General features: G+C 57.8%; 2 protein-coding genes and 1 long non-coding RNA gene across 4 annotated transcripts; 2 read left to right on the plus strand and 1 right to left on the minus strand.

Annotated features, from left to right (window-relative positions):
* Positions 1-7: 7 nt before the first annotated feature.
* HEXD (hexosaminidase D) lies at positions 8-11,130 on the plus strand. Of its 2 annotated transcripts, none has more exons than XR_006654562.3 (13): positions 8-434; positions 1,344-1,488; positions 2,151-2,260; positions 3,680-3,767; positions 4,693-4,857; positions 6,533-6,716; positions 7,418-7,489; positions 7,877-8,072; positions 8,682-8,764; positions 9,678-9,756; positions 9,838-9,959; positions 10,163-10,252; positions 10,782-10,839. XR_006654562.3 is itself a non-coding variant. In XM_024553935.4 (13 exons), the coding sequence occupies exons 1-13, from the start codon at positions 415-417 to the stop codon at positions 10,987-10,989; spliced, it is 1,542 nt and encodes a 513-aa protein (XP_024409703.1). In that variant the 5' UTR covers positions 8-414; the 3' UTR covers positions 10,990-11,130. The 2 variants fall into 2 exon arrangements, 1 of the variants encoding a protein (XP_024409703.1); XM_024553935.4 differs by having other exon boundaries at positions 9,858-9,959; positions 10,782-11,130.
* Positions 11,131-11,326: 196 nt separating this feature from the next.
* Positions 11,327-16,436, minus strand: CYBC1 (cytochrome b-245 chaperone 1). Its single transcript, XM_053910917.2, has 7 exons — positions 16,335-16,436; positions 15,435-15,560; positions 14,637-14,678; positions 14,019-14,092; positions 13,313-13,409; positions 12,692-12,836; positions 11,327-12,341 (listed from the first exon to the last, which is right to left on the minus strand). Exons 2-7 carry the CDS (start codon positions 15,517-15,519, stop codon positions 12,221-12,223), a joined length of 564 nt encoding a protein of 187 aa, XP_053766892.1. The 5' UTR covers positions 15,520-15,560; positions 16,335-16,436; the 3' UTR covers positions 11,327-12,220.
* A 79-nt stretch (positions 16,437-16,515) lies between these two features.
* Positions 16,516-17,595, plus strand: LOC123479070 (uncharacterized). The gene is made up of 2 exons (XR_006654563.3): positions 16,516-16,908; positions 16,987-17,595. It is a non-coding gene; the product is annotated as an uncharacterized lncRNA (long non-coding RNA).
* The last annotated feature ends 2,544 nt before the right edge of the window (positions 17,596-20,139 follow it).

Consider the following 20,139-nt stretch of genomic DNA (forward strand, 5'->3'; position numbering starts at 1 on the left):
AGGCTGGCGCGGCCGGAGACGCAGAGCGACTCGCTCGGCTGTCGACTCCGGGGAGGGCGGCCAGACCCGAGCAATCGCAGGCCGAGCGCGGCGCACCTGGGCGCGCACGCCGGCGCACACCCCGTGGCACAGCCCGCCCGCGGTTCTCCGCTCCCCCGCCCCTCTTGGAACGGGTCGAGCTCAGAGCCCAAGTCTGAAGCGCGTCCTCGCCCTGCCGCGTCTCCTCCCGGCGCCTCCGCGCGCCACCTCCCCAGGGCCCAGGCCACACCTGAGAGCATCTCGGTGCTCAGTGGCGTGTCCGAAGGCCCTCTGCTTTTCGTGCAGCTCCGTGCGGTGAGAAAGGAGGGAGAGTTAAGTAGCCCTATGAAGACACCTATGATTCTGAATGAGCCAAGTTAACAGTGAGGGTCGTTCATGAAGATTAGGTCTCAAAGGTGAGTAATTTACTGATGGGGGGGGGTAGAAAACCTTCTGGGATCCATTGGACTAAGAGTTCTGCCCCACTGTTCTGAAACTGGGGACAAGAGTGCCATTGCAGGCCCCTCGGGGCCTGTGGTCACTTGCCCTGGAGCCGCGGAACCGGCGACAAGTGCATAGCTACCTGTAGTCTGATAAAGAATGGTGAGAGGTGACCCGGGTCTCCGAAATAATCTCATTTCTATAGACGTTGCAGGAGGGAATCAAAGCAAGGGCACTAGCTCTCCTAACCAGATGAGACTGACTTCTCCTGTGCCCTGGCAGGCTGGCAGGGGCTTGGGTTGTGGCGGACTCTGACGTTTCTGTTGCAGGTGAGATGCCTCTGCTCTCCTCTGCTCTTTGCACCCCAGTGTCTCAGGAGGAACAGGGTTTCTGTCTGAATGTGGGGAGCACACATGACCAGTGTGGATTTTTGAGCTTGAAAATGTCTCTTTTACATGTATTCTCTGAAAAAACAGATTTGGTTTGTAAGATTTTAAAACAATTCAGTTTTAAAAGCATTGTGGATTTTCACAATGTTTTTTTATAAAAACACATCCACTCCCACCCCCCGCCCCCCACCCCCACTGGTAATTTTGGTAGTTGCCTCAAGAATTCGGTCATTGAGCCCTGGCTGGTGCGGTTTAGTGGACTGAGTGCGGGCCTTCGAAGCAACGGGTCACCGGTTTGATTCCCATTCAGGGCACCTGCCTGGGCTGCAGACCAGGTCCCCAGTAGGGGAGGTGCAAGAGGCAGCCACACATTGATGTTTCTCTCCCTCTCTTTGTCCTTCCCTTCCCCTCTCCCTTAAAAAACAAACAAACAAAAAAAAACTGAACAGAAATCAGAAGCCTCTGCCCACTAATAAGTCTGAATTTCTCTACCAGGGAGAAGTGCCCCTCCCGGACAAGAGATTTTTGTTGTGTATCTTCACAAAAAAATAGCGAGATGTCAGACTCCTCACTGTTTAAGATGCGATTTGTTCACCTGGATCTTAAAGGAGCCCCTCCTAAAGTCTCCTACTTCTCAGAGGTAGGAGCTCCCTTTTGCCGTGAGAGAACCACTTTGGGTTCAGTCTTCCAAGTTGTGAACAGTCTTGTAGAAATGTGTGCTTGGAACCCACCCGTGACACCTGACTGGAGGGGGCCCCGCCCTGTGCATAGTAGACAAGACCTAGTCCCCAAATCCTTGAGGACAGGAATTCACATCTTCCGAAATAAAGACGGAGTAATGTGGGAAGCTGGGGGAGGAAGGCTGTGAAGTGGCCAGCACCTCTGTTCCTCTCTGGTTCCTGCCAGGCATGCACCCCCACCGGGAGCCCTGTCGCTCCTCCTCCACCCCATTCCCATCTGGGCTGGGCGAGCTGCGCTCTCTAACCTTGTAGCCGGTGGGCCCTGCTCGCCCAGCCCGCCCACCCCAGCTCAGCCGCCAGTCAGCTGCTGTTCAGAGGCGGCCGCTCTAGGGCGAGCGGTCCCCTCACCCTGGTGCCAGGTGAAGATGCCACTGTGTTAAAGAGTTCGGTCTGACGTAACACAAAGTACACATTCCGGGTACGAGGTCACAGGGAGAATGCGAGTGTCCACAGCGGTACGAGTGTGTGAGGTGGAAAGGCCCCGTGTTGCACGTGTGTCTCATGTGTGTGCATGTGTGTACTTTACATGGTCACTTCCTCTCACCGCCCCCTCTGCCGTCAGGTTTTCCCTCTGTTCCGCGCCCTGGGCGCAGACGGCCTGCTCATCGAATATGAGGACATGTTTCCCTACGAGGGCCACCTGCGGCTGCTGCGGGCCCCGCATGCCTACAGGTGCCTGCCTGGTGGGTGGTCCCCTGGGGATGTGGGTGGGGCAGGTGAGGACTTCCCCTGGTTGGACAATCTGTCTGACATTTTAAATGCAAGTCTCGAATTATAAAAGTAAAATGTGTTCACAGCAGAGGGGAAGCTGTGTTCTCGTCGTCAGGTGCAAAGTGCCGAGGGAACCTTTGGCAGGTGCTGTGCAGGGAAGGAGGGCTCCCCGGGAGACTCGAGGGAGACTCGAGGGAGAGGCTCAGAGTCCATGACACGGGATATGGAGGTCCTGGGTGCGCCCCTCCGGCTCCGAGATTACAGCGTCTGTGTAATCCGGGAGCAAACAGCCCTAAGAAGGATGGGCAAAGGACAATAAACAGATGATAGGAATAGAAGACATTAAAACAATAATGAAATGGCATTTTGGCTACCATATTGGTGAACCCTTTAAAGAAAACCCTGACACTCTGGTGGTCACGAGGGCGAGAAACAGCAGATGTCCTGCTTGTGGGTGGCAAAGAGCCGGGCCTTGCAGGGTGTCCTCGCGGTGTGTCAGGGCTCCCCAGTGTGTGGGGGCCCGGCCCTGTGGGCGGCTGCTTGGGACGGGGTGGTGGCGAGATCTCCCAGGGTTTCCCTTTGCTTTGTGCTCCCCTGTTCTTCCTACAGTGGGCTCGCTTTGGTCATTTGTGTTTTTAAGTGAAAACGCTATATTTAGGGTCAAGGGGGAAGTTCATTTTTATGAGCTGACTAACCTAAGAGATGGTTTAAGCATGTAGAGAAACTGGAAGTTGCTTTCTTCTGAGGTAGATTCACAGGCGACAACTCTGGTGGAGAGACTGTTAGCTGAGCTCACACCTGTGGCCTCGGGAGGCCTCCCCTACAGTGGGGGGGGGGCCCTCCACCAGAAGGGACCTTCGTCTCCTCTCTTGAGGAAGTCACCTGCTTTCTCTCTAAAGCCCAGATGGCAAACACTTTAGGCTGGGCCCACCTGGCTTCAGTCCCCACTCTCTGTGGGGCAGAAGCAGCCCCATGTGGCCCGCGAATGATGGACAGGGCGTGGCTGTGTTCCAGCACAACCACTTGTGGGCGCTGAAACACATTTCTGAATCCTTTTAAACGCGGGCACCATCCTTAGGTAGCCTCTGCGTGACAGCCTGCCTCCCCTGCTCTTGAACGTGATTCCGTGTGGCCGTTTCTGGTGGAAGGACTTCAGCGTCCTGTAGTTTGGGTGGGAACAGCTGGTAAAAAGCTGTTCCTGGAGGCCAAACAGCATCACTTCCACAAACTCTAGGGCAGGGGCATCTCTGACACGGTTGCAGTCCCTGTTGAGCTTTTCGGAGCTAGGTCCGCTCTGGTTTGCCCGGCACCTGACCCAGAGGGGCCAGGAAGGGTGGCCAGGAGCTGGCGTGACCCTCTCGGGTGACTGGGTCTCTGCAGCCCCTCGGAAGTCAAGGAGATCCTGCACCTGGCGGCACAGAACGAGCTGGAGGTCGTCCCCTTGGTGCAGACGTTCGGGCACATGGAGGTAAGTGGCAGGAGCAGGAGTTGCCCAGTGCCCAGGTGCGGGGGTCGGGCGCCGTGGCAGGAAGCAGCTCAGCGCTGCAGGGACAGGCTCTCGGAAGCCCCTGTGAACAGCTGGAGAGCGGAGAGCAGTGGGTCAGACCCCCTCTGCCCTGGGTGGAGGGAGAGCCGGGGCCCTGGCTGTTGGATTCCTGACTGTGCTTATCAAAGTGTGACTGAGCCGCAGAAAGAAGAGGGGACACACCTTCTGTTTTCTCTATGCCATCTCCTCGATTCACGCGGGAGGCATGCTCCCACGCTCCCCTGGGACCTTCAGGCCGTTTTCCTGTCCGTGTCCGAGGGAGGCAGATGACGCAGGTGGGCTCCGTGCTGCCCTCTAACGGATGCCCCTGTGAGAGCTGCTGACCGACAGCCTCCCTGTGTCTTCGTGGTCTGGAGCCTGGTGCCGGGATTCTCTCCCGGGACCAGCCCCCACTGGCCCGGGTCCCTCTCATGGCTTTGCTCTCAGAGGTCTCATCACTTTCCGCCTCCGGGCCCCCAGAAAGGTTGTTTTTGACAAACGGTTCTGTCTGGCTCTTGTTTGGGGAGCGATCCACCGACCTCTTCGTGCACCTGGAGCAGGAAGTCCGCCCAGCCTATGATCCTGCGTGTGAAGGGGGCCTGTCTGCTCAGTCCCCACTCAGCCCATTCAGAGAAGGCTGGGCCGGATGCAGCTGCTGGGCAGCAGGCTCTGCCTCCTGTCACCACACCTGGCCTCTGTGGGGACTTGGCGCAGGGCTGGGGGTGTGAACCGAGACTCGGCCTGTCAGGACGCCGCCGAGGCAGGAGCCTGGCCGTGGGTTCCCTCCCTAGCCGTCCCTAGCTGCAGGGGCTCCAGCGGGAGCCTCCCCCACCATGTCCCCGAGCACCCTCCTGCCCTCTCTCCACAGTTCGTGCTGAAGCACGAGGCCCTCGCTCACCTGCGGGAAGTGGCGCTTTTCCCCAACACCCTGAACCCGCATGAGGCCGAGTCCCTGGAGCTGGTCACAGCCATGGTCGACCAGGTCATGGAGCTGCACGCGGGCGCCCGGTGGCTCCACATCGGCTGTGACGAGGTGGGTGCCTGTGTCGAGTCGCACACTGGCCACACCCACAGCACTGTAGTGTCCTCACTTCGCCTTCTCCACCTCGTGGCTGCTTCTCTGAAACAGAAAAATGGCCCGTGGGTTGGCCTAGGAGGGGTTCCAGGGTGAGGCCCTTGGTGTCGCTCACGGGACCTCACCCAGGCAGACCTGTGATGCCTGGGTCCCGGCATCCGGGGTCCAACAAGGGAGGGCTGGGTCCGAAACGGCTGTGCTGCCCCCCCCCCCCCCAGCGGGATTCATGCCCCCGGGGCTGGCAGTGGGTGCAGGTTTGAGCTGGTTGCTTTGTCCAACTGAAGAAATACGGTTTTAGGAAATGCCACTTTGGGGCCCCGGAGCACAGACGGGAAAAGGCGGTCATGGGGGGCGTTGGCACCGTGCCCTCTCCCCCCCACCCTCCCACCACCTCATCCTTTCTGCTTCACTGTTTCCTGAGAAACTTGGATGGGCCCAGGGGGATGCTGAGCCAGCCTAGCGTGGAAGGGGCTTTGTACACGTTTTAGCTCCAGAGTTGATCCTTTTCTTCAAAGGAAATCCTTTTTTTGCTAGTAAAATACAACCTAAAATCTACCATGCTAAGTATTCTAAAGTGTGCGAGTCGGTGCCTTCCAAGTATGAGGTTGGCCGAGAAGTTCATTTGGTTTTTCCGTGTGAGGGCTCTAGTAGCACTTAGTCTCTTTAACTTCGTTCAGAACAGTTTCGTTACATTGTATTGTCACAGCTGTCATGTCAGCGTGCATTAAAAAAAGCTTAATCAAAATCTGTGAATTTTTTGTAGCCGTTTTAATATTGAAGGTGGAAGAAAATACACAACATTTTTGGCATTCTGTGCTTTATTATTTCAAGGAAGGTAAAATGCAACTGAAACGTAAAATAAGCTTTGTGCCGTGTGTGGAGAAGGTGCTGTGACTGATGGAACGTGTCAAAAGTGGTTCGTGAAGTTTTACGCTGGAGATTTCTCGCTGGACGATGCTCCATGGTTGGGCAGACCACTTGAAGTTGATAGAAATCGAATCGAGACATTAACTGAGAACGATCAATGTTACACCACGTGGGAGAGAGCCGACATACTCAAAATGTCCTTATCAGTGAAGTTATTGGTGAACAGGAAAAAATGTCTTATTTCACAGAAAAAACTAAACGGACTTTTGGGCCGACCTGATACATTTATGATGCTGCACAACCGTCACCAGCATCCATGGGACCTTCCCTCCCCCCAAAGAGAACCCCACACCCCTCAAGCAGTCAGTCCCATCTCCCACCTGGCCACCCCTCGTCCCCTTAGTGTTTGTGGATTTGCTGGTTCTGGACATTTCCAAAATGGAGTTCCACAGCATGTGGCCTTTAGTGCCCGGCGCTGTCCTGAGCGGGATGCGCCCAGGCTGCATCCCTGTGGGTGGCTGAGTGACACTCTGGTGTGGTGGGGGATGTGGGGTGCTGGGCGTCCTGCTGGGGGATATCGGGGTTATTTCCCTCCAGAGCTGCTGAGAAAGGGACTCTTGAGTGGGAGTTCGGGTTTCAGTGAGGAAGACAGGGTCCTGCTTGGCCACTGGCTCCTCACATGCCACTACCCCTGGGGGGCTCCGTGGCCACGGCCTGCACCCCTGGTTGTGGCCGGAGGTGACCGCGTCCTGTCTCCCCGGTCCAGGTCTGTCACCTCGGGGAGGGCGAGGCGTCCAGACAGTGGCTTCAGCAGGCGCAGAACTCCACAGCCACACTGTGTCTGTCCCACATGCGGGCAGTGGCCAGCCTCACGAGGGCCCGGCACCCTGCCACGACGCCCCTGGTGTGGGACGACATGTTGCGGGACATCCCTGAGGACCAGCTGTCAGGTTAGCTGCCCGTCGTCCGTGGGGAGGCTTCCTGGTGCCGGGAGGGGGAGGCAGAACTGCAGCTGAGCCCCATCTGCTGGGCGGGGGAGCGAGTGAAAAGGCTGCGGACAGTCGGTCCCCGTAGAACCGCTACTTAAACTCCCTCACATGAAATGCCTTCCCCCAAGGCGGGTGAGAACCTTGCAGGACGATGGGGGGGTGGATCTGAGTTGGGGGGTGGCCGTGAGGGGCCCTGGCTGAGGCTCCAGCGAGGGAAGCAGCAGCCTCTCCAGCCCCTGGGCTCATCCTGCCTGGGCCTTTGGGATGAGACGGGAGGTTGGGGTGGTCACCCCAGCTCTGCCAGAGCTGGGATCTGGTGCCCCAGTGCCCCCCGTCTGCACAGTCCAGTACCCACGTGTGGCCACTCGGGTTTTATTAGCATGTGTTACAGTTCAGTCCACTTAGCAGCGTGTTCCCCGGGGCACCTGGGCCCTAGTGCTGCTGGCAGACAGAGCGGTCCACCTGCGCGGGCCGCTCTGGACCCCTGGCTGGGCCGGAACTCGGGGGTCTGGTCATTGCCATGGCTGGTAGCTTCCAGGACGTGAGAGCAGCAGTGTGGAGTCTGTCCTGGGAAAGAGGGCGTGTATTCCTTTTTATGTGGGGGCGTGGGCTGAGAGCCATCTCTGGCGGGCTCGGTGCTCACGACCTCTGTCCGTCTCCAGCGTCGGGGCTGCCGCAGCTGGTGGAGCCGGTGCTCTGGGACTACCGGGCCGACCTGGACGTCCGTGGCAAGGGTCAGTACTGCGTTGCCAGAGGAGACCCTGTCACTGGTGGCCCAGCTGGGGGGATGCAGGGCCTCTGTCTCCCAGCCGGTCGGAATCTGCGACTTGCCTCTGGTTCACCGCACAGGGGCCCCAGCCCCGGGAGCGGCCCTTGGCTTGTGTCCTGTGACCAGGCCCTCACAGGATGGCCTGTCCTAGTGGGCACGTGACCTGGGGCATGACCTTGGGCCCCCTGTGAGCAGCGGGGGCCTTCCTGCACCGAGATGGGCGCCATCTGGGCCTGGCAGGCGTGGGCTACTGTGGCTTCTGTCTGCACAGTGTGGGGTCCGGCCTCCAGGTTCAGGCTTGGTGGCCGCAGCTGCCTCAGGGCCCAGTCACACCTGTTGCTCTCTTGCTCAGTGCTCCTCATGGAAAAGTACCGGAAGTGCGGTTTCTCCCGGCTCTGGGCCGCCAGCGCCTTCAAGGGGGCCACGGGGCCGCACCAGGCCCTGCCCCCCATCGAGCACCACGTCCGGAACAACATGCAGTGGCTGCAGGTGGCGGCCTGCGGGCCAGCGGACGCGCTGCAGGGTGTCATCCTGACTGGCTGGCAGAGGTGAGGCCACTCGGCCCTGGTCCTGGGAGGGGAAGTGGCTCCCATGGCCGGGTCACATCGTCCTCTTGGCCACCCGCAGCCCACGCCTGCGACCTGTCTCGTAGGCAGGAGGGAAGGGTGGGAGGTGCTTGGGCCCCTCACACTCCGTTAGCTGCCCCCACCCACCTCACAGGGCCCGCTGCTCTTGAGTGTCAGCCCCATGGCCTCTCTGGTCCACACGCACGTCTGCAGTCTCCACGAGCCCACCGCTCGCGGCTCCTGCACAGTGGGAACCGGGACAGATGGTGGCTCTTCAGGATTTCATACCACTTGGAAATCTGAGCTAGGAACAGACCCCTGTCCTGGCCAGTTCCTGGCTGAATTCCTACCCTAGGATCCAGGGGAGGAGTGAGGGGGAGGCCAGGTGGCCACAGCACCAAGGGCAGCTGGAGGCAGGGCCTTCAAGGGGAGCTCCGCCCTTGCTAGCACAAAGCAATGGGCCAGGCAGGGCTGTGTGGGTGGGGCTGGCACACCAGGGTGCTGAGGGCCTTTCCCTGCCAGGAGGCCTGTCCTGAGGTGCAGGGACTGGGGTGGAGGGGCAGGAGCTGAGCGCCTCTCCCGTGGGCTCAGGTACGACCACTTCTCTGTGCTCTGCGAGCTGCTGCCTGTGGGGATCCCGTCCCTGGCCGCCTGCCTGCAGTCACTGCTACATGGTATGGCGCCCTGCTCCCCTGGGAGGCCGGTGGGGTGAGGGCAGGAGGAGCAGAGACTCGCATCCTCTAGGTGGACTGCGGTTCCTCAGCAGTTTGCAGGGGGGGGGGGGGGGGACGATGTGCCCACTGAGGCTCAGCCACCCCAACCTGCTGCCAGCCAGGTTTTCAAGCCTGAACCCAAGACAGGTCGGGAAGTTAGGGAGCATGCCCCCAGACACAGTGAGCCCTAGAAAGGAGTCCATCCCACCTTGGACGTGGGAAGAGGTGCCCTGTGGGAGTGGGCCAGGGCAGCGCCCAGAGCAGCCGTCGGTGGTGAGGGCTGGCCACAGAGCCACGTGCAAGAGCACCGGGAGGCCTCAGAGGGAGTCGGCGCAGAAACATGTCTAGGAGCACCGAGTGGGGCGGGGCTGGCAGCAAACAACCATCCACAGAGGCCTGGGCTGTGCCAGCAAGATGGAAGCATGGGACCTCATCGGGGACAGCAGGCACGTGCGGTGCTGGCTGATCCCGGCCCCCAGGGTCATTTAGGTGGGTGCCGTCACCCACACGGACTGCAAGGTCTGTGCACACGGCACCCTCGGGCCTCACTGGTTCGTTTCCGTTGCCCCCAGAGTGCAGGACCCCGGCGGGAGGTTGCATCAGCTCAGTGGTCTGCGGGCTGTGGCCCTGCTGGCAACGCAGGTCTTAGTTCTCTTCTCTAATTTTTAATTTAACAAACACATTTTCACGTGTTTCTTAACAAGCAGCGGGATCTCCTTGGGGTTGGAACATGCCTGGCTGGCCTGGCCAGCAGCCTTCCTGGCCTGCCACCCATGGCCAAGGGCCTGGAAGGCTGGGCAGCACAGCAGGTGCAGGGTCCAGGCCTCGCCAGCTCCTGCAGAGGCCCCCTGAGCCCGTCTCTGGTTGGTTTCAGGGGGCTTTGCTGAAGAAGCTAGAGCAAGGGTGGAGAGCCTTCTCGGGATCCCAAGCCTGGAAATGACTGGTTTTGCCAGGTGACCTTCCGCCCCCAGCCCTACCCCCCATCCCGGTCGGCCCCCAGCTCTGCCCCCCTATCTCAGTCGGCCCTGTCTCAGTGTCTCGGTTCTCTGTGCAGTGAGGGGGCTGGCTCCTTCCCTGGCAGCGACATCCTGGCCCTGGTCACACAGGTTGGCCTCCACCTGCGCAGCTCTGTGGATGAGATACTGCAGAGGGACAGGTGAGTGAAGGTGCGGGGGAGGGAGCCTGCCATGGTGCCCCAGGGCGAGGGCCTGCCCCTCCTGCACCAAAACTTTTCAGGGAGAAAACGACTTGAAAATCTCTACCAGACTCTTCAATTATTTCAAAGGTGTTATTTAAAACCACCCGAGGCTGCTTTGCCCCTTCCCTGGGGCCCACCTGTGTGTGTGGGTTTGTCCACAGGTACGTGACGGGCTGGTTCAGCCCCTACCATCGCAGGCGGAAGCTCATCCACCCGGTCGTGGTCCAGCACATTCAGCCCCAGGTGCTCAGGTAGCCCACCCCTCCCACAGCACCCACCCTTGGGGCTGCATGTCCTGTGCCACATTGTGGCAGCTGTGGCCGTCGGCTATGACAGGCTTTCCAGGTATCACAGGTGACTCAACCTCGCTGAATTGGCTGTGCTCCTGTTAGGGAGCCCAGGGTGTTCCTAACTTCAAAGGGGGGTGACCAGAATGACCTGGGCCCAGCACACCATGAGCCCGAGTCCTCCTGGCACTGGGGGGACGGGGGTCCTGCCAGCCGACCCTCCCCGGTGCTCTCCCGGCTCAGGGCTGAGCAGGGGCCGGTACAGACGCCCCCACCGGGTGCACGTGTTAGGCACCACCGTCAGGTGCAGGTGCTGACAAAGCCCTGCCGTGGGTCGAAAGTTACATCTTGGGTTCAGACGTGGAAACATGATGGTCAGCCTTTGGTTCCCCCCACTGCCAACAGCCTGTTTTATGGGTGGGTAAACTGAGGCATAGGACTGTGCTGCTGCACAGGGTCCTCACCAGGGCTCACAGCGGTCTCTGGGTCCCAGTCTCCTGGCCAGGTGGAGCGCCCTTGTGCGGGAGCTGGAGGCCGCCCTGCTCCGTGTCTTCCACGAGGACGCCGTGGACGAGTGGTTGGAGGAGAATGTGCAGCCCAGCTTGGGGAGGCTGCAGGCACTGCTGCAGGACCTTGGCGAGGCCGCTGGGCCCCAGCGCCCGCTGGCCAGCCCCGGCTCTGACACTGGCCAGGACCCCTGAGGGGTCCCGTTGCAGCCAGCCAGATACCAGTCAGGCAGTGCCCACCTGCACACGGTCATCACTGGGGAGAGAGGAGCAGAACACAGAAGGAAGCGCAGACCCACTCACTGACCTTCACGGGGGACTTTAATTCCCGTGAAATAAAAGGGAAAGTGGGGTTGGAAACCCTGCTGATGGGAGTGTGACTGACCTCACTGGGCCCTGGCTGAGCCAGGCTTCCCACTGGCCCCCATGGAGGGCAGAGGCCTCTCACGGCCTTGACGGAATGTACTAGAAGCAAGCCAGTTACAGCATTTTACACTTTATTAAAAAAAAAAAAAAAAAAGGATTTCAGATTTAACCGTTTGAAAACCTAACTTCCGCAGATCTGAACGACCTTGTTCCCAAACTAAGAGTGGGCTGGCTGGGGACCCCACTGAGAAGGGAGAGGGTGGCTGGAAACTGCTGTCCTTCCTGTTGTCCAGGCAGCCTCAGCCCAGTCCAGGTGACCCTGCTCTGAGGTGCTTTCGGGGCTCCATTGCGTAGGTGCAGCCCCCTTCCTGCCACACACAAATGGACCTCATGTCCCAGGGCTTGAGAGAAGCTGGGGGTCTGACTTCCAGCGGACTTTAAACACTGCGCAAAGCTGGAAGAAATGCCTTCTTCTCTCGCAGAGCGGCCTTGCCAGAGCTGAGGGATCCCTGCCCGTGACAGCCCAGCGCATCCTGCTTGGTTCTGAGATGAGCCATCTTGCAGGAATGGTCTGTGCTGGCGAGGCCAGGTGGGCCCCTGTAGCCCACAGGTGGGACCTCACTTCTGACCACTGAGGACGTCTGCCTGGGAGAGGGATGTGGTGTGGCGGGGCGGAAGATAATACTGGGATTCCTGGGGACTACATGCCAGTCTCCACAACCATAGCCTGACCCAGCCACCGGCCCTGTACTCATCTGCCCAGCTGCACCCTGGGGAGCCTTCCCCTCTTAGAGGCTGGAGCCCCACAGGGCTGGTGGACTGGGGGGCTGGTCTGTCCACTCACACCCCTTGCTGCCCAGCTGGGCCTGGGTTCTCCCTGGGCACCTTGGAGCTGCAGAGACGGTCCAGCCGTGGCTCTGCTCAGAGAGCTGCGGGAGTGGCCGAGGGTCCCGCCCTGGGGCTGCCAGGAACACGGCTGGGTAACGAGGAAGAAGACTGGCCAGTGGCACACCAGGCCTGATGAGGTGCCATCAGGACCAAGCCCGGGGGCTCCGTGGGGTCAGCTCTGGCCCCCGGGGCCGTCGGCCTCACTGTCACTACTCTGAGACAGCTCCCCGGGGCTCTCGAGGCGGTGCAGCTCCAGGAAGGTAGTGATGAGCTTGGCGATGGCTTCCACGTCACTGGGCCAGACCGGCACGGGGAGGAAGAGCGGGTTACCACGAGAGAAGTGCAGCCAGGAAGACCACACCGGTCTCACCCTGCACCTCCACCACCCCCAGTGCTCCCCACCAGGCCCTTCCGACCTGGTCCTCACCCTCACCTGACCCCGGCCCTGTCCAGCTGAGGTCCCCATACCCTGACTGTCCCCATGGGGACCCCTGACATCCCCTAGCGGTGGTGGCTGGCCTCCCCCATGGTCCCTTTCTCTCTGTGCCCTGCTATTCTGTGCAGTCTGTTGTGAGGGCCACCTGATGTGGCGAGGGGCTCTGGCGAGTAGCCCTCGCAACCCCGGTGCCTGTCCGCAGCTCACCTGCGGTGGCCCATGACGGCGCTCTGGGTGAGGGGGTGTGAGAAGCCTGTGGCCGAACGCAGCACCACCACGAAGCCCCGCCCGAAGTACCGCACCTTCTCCTCCTCCACGTTCACGTCCTGGATGTCGTGCAGCAGGACCACCACTGCAGTGGGCACAGGGTGGGGCAGGTCAGGGCAGTCCCAGGGCCACTCTGCAGAGGACCCCGTCACACTTGCCATGAAGCACCGTGTCACAGGCTGGACCTCAGAAGGCAGCCAAGACCCTGACCTTGGAGGTCACAGGTCAGTGACCACCGTTCACAGTCATGCAGCTGTTCTCATGACCACTCTGGTGCGGAGCAGCTGAGCACGATGCTGCCCATCCTGCTGCTGCTTCTCCCCAGTTGCTGAAAATGCTGTCCTGGTCCCCGGTGGCCAGTCAACAACACAGGGAGGCTGGCAACATCCTTTGGGCCAGGACCTGTCCAGGGGTGTCCCCACGTCCATCCAAGAGGTGGGACACGACCCTGTTACCAAGCAGCCAGCCGGCCTGTTTCCAGGCCCCGGGCCCACCCCAGCCGCCACTCAGCCCTCAGTCCAGCCACGAGTAACCTGAGCCCTGGCATCCCCAATGCCTCACCTTGGTCATGGCCTGCCCTGAAGAGAGTTAGCAGCTTCTTGTACAAACTGAACGTCTTCAGCATGACCTTCCCAGTGCCCTTGTCAAAGACGGCCTCCTGGAAAACCAGCCACAAGGCAGTCACAGGCTGCTGGCTTCGGTGCACCTCCTCGGACACAGACCTCCAGGGAGGGGCCCAGCTCCCCGACTGTCCTGCCTTTGCCACAGCAGACCTCTTCCTTGCCCTCCCAGTCAGTCTCCCCAACCCAACCCCCAAGTGCTGCTTCACCAAAGCCAAACACTGCAGCCTGATCCCTGGGCTCCTGGCAGGTGAGTGGCCAAGGGGCAGGACCTCTCTCCTCTTTGCAAGCAAAAGTACAATGGCCAAGGTCATCCAATGGGGGAGTGGGGGTCAGAGAACAGCCCAGGGCCAGGCAGCTCAGAGGAAGGGGAACAGGGAGGGGGCGGTCACCGAGGGAGCGCCCGGAAGAGCACGCTCATCCCTCACTTCACTCTCTGCTGCGGCAACTCTTGGAAGGAAATAAAAACCATCACGAAGAGCCTCTAGGAGAAAAGCGGCTTCAGAGGATTCCTTGGCTAGGAGTGGTGACGGACAGGCAACACCCAGGGGCCGAGCCCTGGCACCTGGGAACCACTGCATTGACACCTTGGCGTGGGGCATCAGGCCTGGTCTCCACTGCAGGGAGCCGGGGCCGAGTGGCCTCACCTCCCAGTCCTCCAGGTTCTGCACGGCCACGAACAGGCAGCCCGTGACGTAGAAGAGCTTCCAGCCGAGGCTATCTAGGGACAAACACAGGACACACCGGGTGAGGGCAGCAGCAGAGGGCGAAGGCTGCAGGAGCGGCATCTGGGTGCACTGCCTGGCACTAGCTCTGCCCTCGCTCCCCCCCACCCCGGGTTCACTGGAGACAGGTTGTCGGGTCTCTGTGGTCCCGGCACGGTCAGTGGTGGGGTCGAGGGGGAAGGCTTACAGGGAGCGGCTAAAAGTATGGCTCCTCTTTCAACAGAACCTTAAGTATATACAAGAAAGCACCTTCCTTAAGAATATTTTTCTTTTAGCCAGTCAAATTTAGTAGTGGGGGGCGATTATTTTTGGCACAGGAAAATGCCTGAGGTGTAAGTGAGAAGTGTAGGCTGCAAGGGACTTATGTATGAGGGAGAATACACAGCGCCCAAGGGTGTGGCCATTCGTGAACCATCAGGAGCCAGAGGAACCTGTGCTCCCAAAGGTCATGCCTTGGAGGATTAGAGATGATAGGCTCTCCTTCTTTTCTCAACTTTCCAAAGAGCTGAGGAAGTGACTGGGAGCAGGCGCTGCTCTCACCTCCACTGTAGTAGGCAGCAGCCAGGCCGATGGACAAGATTCCTGCAAAGAGAAAGCAGGCGCCTTGGTGTTGGGCCACTGCCAGCCGCAAGCTCACCTCCTTCCCACTGCCAGCGATGGCTGCGGGCAGGGGAGAGAAGACCCCCAGGCTCAGGCGTGGGGGAACTTCGTTCAGAAGCATGGTCTGTACACCAGACACATCCATCCACACGCAGATCCAGAGCTGACTGGGAACCACACGGAGGAGCCCAGTGTGGGTTTTACCCCAACAGTAGGTTCGTGGTGTGGCATGCAGATAAGGCTGCGTAAGGAATCACAGCATGACACCGGAGGAGACACAGGGAGGAGGCCACGTGCAGGGTCACAAAAGAGGGACCAGAGACAGGCTGCAGAGGACACGACAGCACCTCCTCACACCTGCAGTCCCATCACAGGTGCAGCTGTCTGGCGGGTGCAGGGCAGCCCACTAAGAGGAAAAAAGGAACGCACCATCGCCCCTCACATGGGCCCGAGACGAAAATCAGACCCCTATGGCCAGGTGTGCGAAAGCAACTAAAGGGGGAACGAGGGGCCCTCAGCAGAGCACGCAGTGTTAACTAACGGATGTTCAGTGGTGAAAAAGGCCAAACAGACACGTCATGTGTAACAGCATGGACAGAGGATAAAACCTGGAAGAATACAAAAAAATAAAATAGTTCTATATCTTGGAGAAGTAAAACAAACGAAGGAAAACAAGTCTCACTCTCATCCTTTTTTAAAGTTAGGTTTTCAGATGGGGGTCAATACGGAGACCCTTACCAACGAGCAGGGACCATGACCGGATGCCTGGAGACCTCTTCAGATGGAGGCATGAGCTGCTGCGCGTCTCCACCTGCATGTACATCCCAGGGCCGTGCGGGCACCACTCTCAACAGGAGACTGGGGCTGGGAAGGGCAGACACACTGTCAGCTGGAGCCCAGCGGCCACTGCTCAGGCAGGTGCCAGCTCTCCAGGGCAGGGGGCCTGGCTGGCCCGCCAGCAAGGCCCGCACGGGCTGGGGAACCGGTGGGCCTCGGATGACCGCCGTCTCCCTGGTGCTGCATATCACCTGATGCCCTAGGGACCCGCTTCCTCTGGAAAGATGGCCCTTCTCTGCACAGTTACACTGACTGCACTGGGCTGCTTCCTCTGCTCAGACTCACAAACCATCAACTGGCACTTGATCCTCACCTTCCCCATCTTACTTAGAAACTTTAGCCCCCAGCCGCCTTCAAGCTCCCAGGACCCCATCCGGACCTAGCAGAATGCCCTCGTTTCCCTGTGTGAGTCCCCGCCAAAAAACGGAACCGCCAGTCTCGTGGTCTAAGTCCGCTCTGGCGCGGACGGAAGAAGCCAGCCTTGCAGCCTCCTCGGCTGCGGCAGGGAGAAGAGCCCCTGCAGACCGAGCCGCGCGAGACGCCGGCGCGGGGACTCCCTGCAAGGTCGAGTCAAATCCCTGACACCGTGGGTGCCGTTCGCCCACGAACGCTGCATCTGCGCTCGTCACCACCCTCCCCTGCCCGCGCAGCGAGGTCGCGGGCCTGGGCGAGGGGCGCCGCCAGCGGCCTGACTCCTGTAGACCCCGGCCGCCTCCCAAGCCCGCGCCCCGGAGAGCGGAGCCCGCAAACCCCGCTGCCCGCCCCGCGCCACCCCAACGGCGGCCACGGCCCGGCGCCCACCGAAAACGCCGATTGGTGGGCGGGGGCGCAGAGCAGAACCTGAGGCCGCGGATCGGGCGGCTGACTTCCGGGTCTGGGGACCCGGCCGCCGCAACTTCCGGGCCTGCGGGGCGGGGCGGGTGGCGTTCCTTCCGGGGTTGGGGGCGGGGCCTCATGCTTCCGGAAGTAGGAGGTGGTCACTGCAGATTCCAGATGCGATGCAGCCTTTAAACGGCGGGATTGTGGTGGAACTGAGGGAGGTAACGGACCACGACAGCGCTGACTTCTCACCTCCCACTGAACCACCCGGGGATCCCGGAACAGTCCTGGCTTCAGGGCAGAGAAGCGCAGCCGGCGGATGCGAACGGAGAGCGGGCGTGTGCGCAGTGGCGGCCGCGGAGTGCGGCGGCCCGGCCCTGGCCTGAGAACAACTGTCATTTACGCCTCGGATAGCCATTTAAAACGAGAAAAAGAGAAAGGACCTAAAGTTAATCTAACAACAGACGCATGAAAGTTTGTGGTAAAAATTGTAAAAACTTGCCTCCCAATTTGCGGTGGATGAAGCCATTGCCTACCTACCTCAGTGGTCTCCCAGGTGCGGAAGAACACAAGAGCTTATAGTCCTATTTATTTTTGTATTTTAATATTTATTTTTGTTTTATTACTTACATAGGTTAATACAACCGTGCATAATACTGCCTATAAAGAAACATACAAACCTAGAAGTTTTACCAATATAGGCACGCGATAGAAATTTTGGAGACCACCTATCTTTACCAGTCGGCTTCAGATACTCCGACCATGGTTCCCCAACCTAATCACGCACCGGAATCGCCTAGTGGGCTGGTTGAAACGCCGCTGGATCCTGTTCCCAGAAGCGGGTGGGGCCTGAAATGTTACGGGTTGTGGATGCTTCTAGTCCAGGAACCATTCTCAGAGTCTCTGCCCGAAGCGGCAGCAAAACTGGACTCTCCCTCAAGAGCTAGGTTCCCTGACCTGGTGCCTCCGCGCACATTCCCTCTGGAAACGGCCCTCTGTTAAGATCCAACAATGTCTCCAGGGTCCGTGACTTGCTAACAAGCACCTCCTTTAAGCCCCTCCTTGCAGCTGGAAGGGATCTTATTTCTCTGGATTAGGTAGACCTGCATTGATACCTTGAAAATTGTACCTTTGCATCCCACCTTTCCTGCTAGATTGTAAACCATTTAAAGATGAAGCCTGCACCGGCTTCATCTTCTTATATTCTTAATATCCTATAAATATTAAATGAGCGAGCAAATGATACCCTGACTTTATTAAACTCTTGCTGAGGATTGGTAACAGCAAAAGACTGGAAATGAATACAATCTCCATAAGTAGGGGACTGAGTGACTAAAATCTATATGGTGCCAATTATCAATGATAGCTCAGCTCTGAATTCAAGCTTCACTGCCTGCCCTGTGAAAATGAATGAGCCCGAGATTTTCCTGTGCTCGGGCGGGATGTTCAGCTTTGTCAGTAGAGGATACTGGACTGCAGGGGTAGGACCTTTTCCTGGTTCTGGTGTGTCTGTGCTGGGTCCACAGGCTCCTTCAGCTCACAGGGCTTCTCTAGCATCCAGCTCTCACTGCGTGCTGGCCAGCAGCCCCCAGCAGCTCCCAGTGTCGCCTGGCACCCTCTTAACGTGGTTTTGTGCAAAGGGCCTCCCGTGAGACACCTGTGAAAAAGCTTTCCCGGCACTCTGCCAGGAGGGTTTCCAGTGAGTCCCACCAGGGCAGGGCCAAGTGGCCCCTCTGCTAACCAGGGAGCCACAGCTCTCCTCTCTAGCAAGGTCCAGTTCTTGTCGGTCCTGGGGCACAGTGGGCTTCTCATTGGGTGCTCCTTCGTAGCCTGGGGGCAGGGGTTGCCTTGTTTCTTGGCATTCTTACATTCTTTATACTGATCTACTTCATATTGGCCTCCTTGCTCCGATCCCTAGTTAACAATTCATTATATTAAACCCTCTCTGTTTGAAGCACTGTGTGCTTTCTCTCTCCTGATTGGACCCTGTTAAATACATTTTTCTGCATGACCGAGCGCTATGCATCTACTGGAAAAAGGAATGAGGAATATCTGTGTGTTAGTTTGGAGAACTCTCCAGCATATATTGTATTGTTGAGTGAAGAGAGTAAGGTGGTGTAAAGTGTATAAATATCCCGTAGTTAGAAAGGAGATTACAACCCTGGCTGGTGTGGCTCAGTGGACTGCGTGCTGGCCTGCGAACCAAAGGGTCGCCGGTTTGATTCCCAGTTAGAGCACCTGCCTGGGTTCTGGGCCAGGTCCCCAGTAGGGGGTGTGCGAGAGGCAACCACACATTGATGTTTCCTTCTCTTTCTCCCACCTTTCCCCTCTCTCTAAAAGTACATAATGAAGTCTTTTTTAAAAAGGTTACAGGGTGGAAATAAATACATATATTGAAATGCGCGGACTGTGGTACTTTGGTGACGGGCACTGGGTTTGGTAGCACCGTCAGTCTGGCATCTTCTGTGCGTGTGATGGGAAAATGCAGGCAAGTGTTTTATGGAGGAGCCACTGGGAACCTGGACTTTGAGCCTGAGAGAAAGGAGCCACAGTCAGGATCTGTGAGGTTCATACACATGAGCCCTGTACCCATGGGGTCAAATGAAAAGATCAGTGGGAATTCATATTTTATCTTTAAAAATACGTGTCTCCTAATGCTGTCCACTGAAAAGTCCTAGAAACAATGATCAATCCAGTAGCAATGAGCAATTCTAGTACCCATTTTGTGGTTTCCAAATACCAATTCCTACCAAAGGAACCAGGCTTCTCATAGAAAAGGCTGATTTTTAGCAAAAATGAGCAAGGAATTATATCAAAAGCAAAGAGACTAGTTAGCGTCTCATCAGAAGAACTTCAGAACCTCACTGAAAAGATTCTCGTTGCCAAAAAAAGACAAACTATTTGAACATCAGTAAGAATAGTTCAAATGAATTGAAAATACCCATATTTAAATCCGCAATTCATCATGATATACTTTTAAATTCTTTGTTCACTTTTGGAGGATGCTGAGAAACAAACTCCGATTTTTTGACAGTTAAGGAAAAGAATCAAGCATTTATCCTGTGTAAAATGTACAATAATAAATAGTGGGTGAGAAAAATTTGTCATTATAGAAGCATTCCCCCTATTAAGATAAGAAATGGCCCTGGCTGGTGTGGCTCAGTGGATTGAGCGCGGGACTGGGAACTGAAAGGTCTCTGGTTCGATTCTCAGTGCAAATGACTACCTAAAATTATCCACTTATTCATGCTGAAAATGGAAGATGCTTCCTGAAAGGTGCTGACATGGATTTGAGCAATGTAGAACATCAATCTATCAGCCAGTTAAGACCTCAATTCAACTAATGCATTTCTTAAAAGCTGTATGAACCAAAGTTCTATAAATAAAAAAATTTAAGGGGGAAACTTCAAAACCCTAGTGAGGTTTCTGGGCTTTGGAACAGCTTGAGCATATCGGTGATCGCGAGGTTCTGGGATTCCTGGGAGGTGCCGGTGTCGGACAGACAGACACCCACAACTTGCTGTTCTCCCTCTCCTCTGAATTGTCCTGCCTCGTTCATTTCTGATTGTGCTGCAGGATATGCACTGGGTTTATAAAACTTTATCATTAACAGAGTTCAACATTTCCATTTAGCCCTTCACGTGGTACCACGACTTGCAGGAACAATATTCTCTGAAAAGCGTTAAGAATCGAGTCGCCAGGTAAGACGCAATGGCCCGGACCAGCCGGCAGCCGCCACTTCACACCGCCCTCGTGCTCCCGCCGACCGCGTGCGCCCGGGTCCCGC

This window comes from Desmodus rotundus, chromosome 9, assembly GCF_022682495.2.
Source record: "Desmodus rotundus isolate HL8 chromosome 9, HLdesRot8A.1, whole genome shotgun sequence".
Lineage (NCBI taxonomy): Eukaryota > Metazoa > Chordata > Mammalia > Chiroptera > Phyllostomidae > Desmodus > Desmodus rotundus.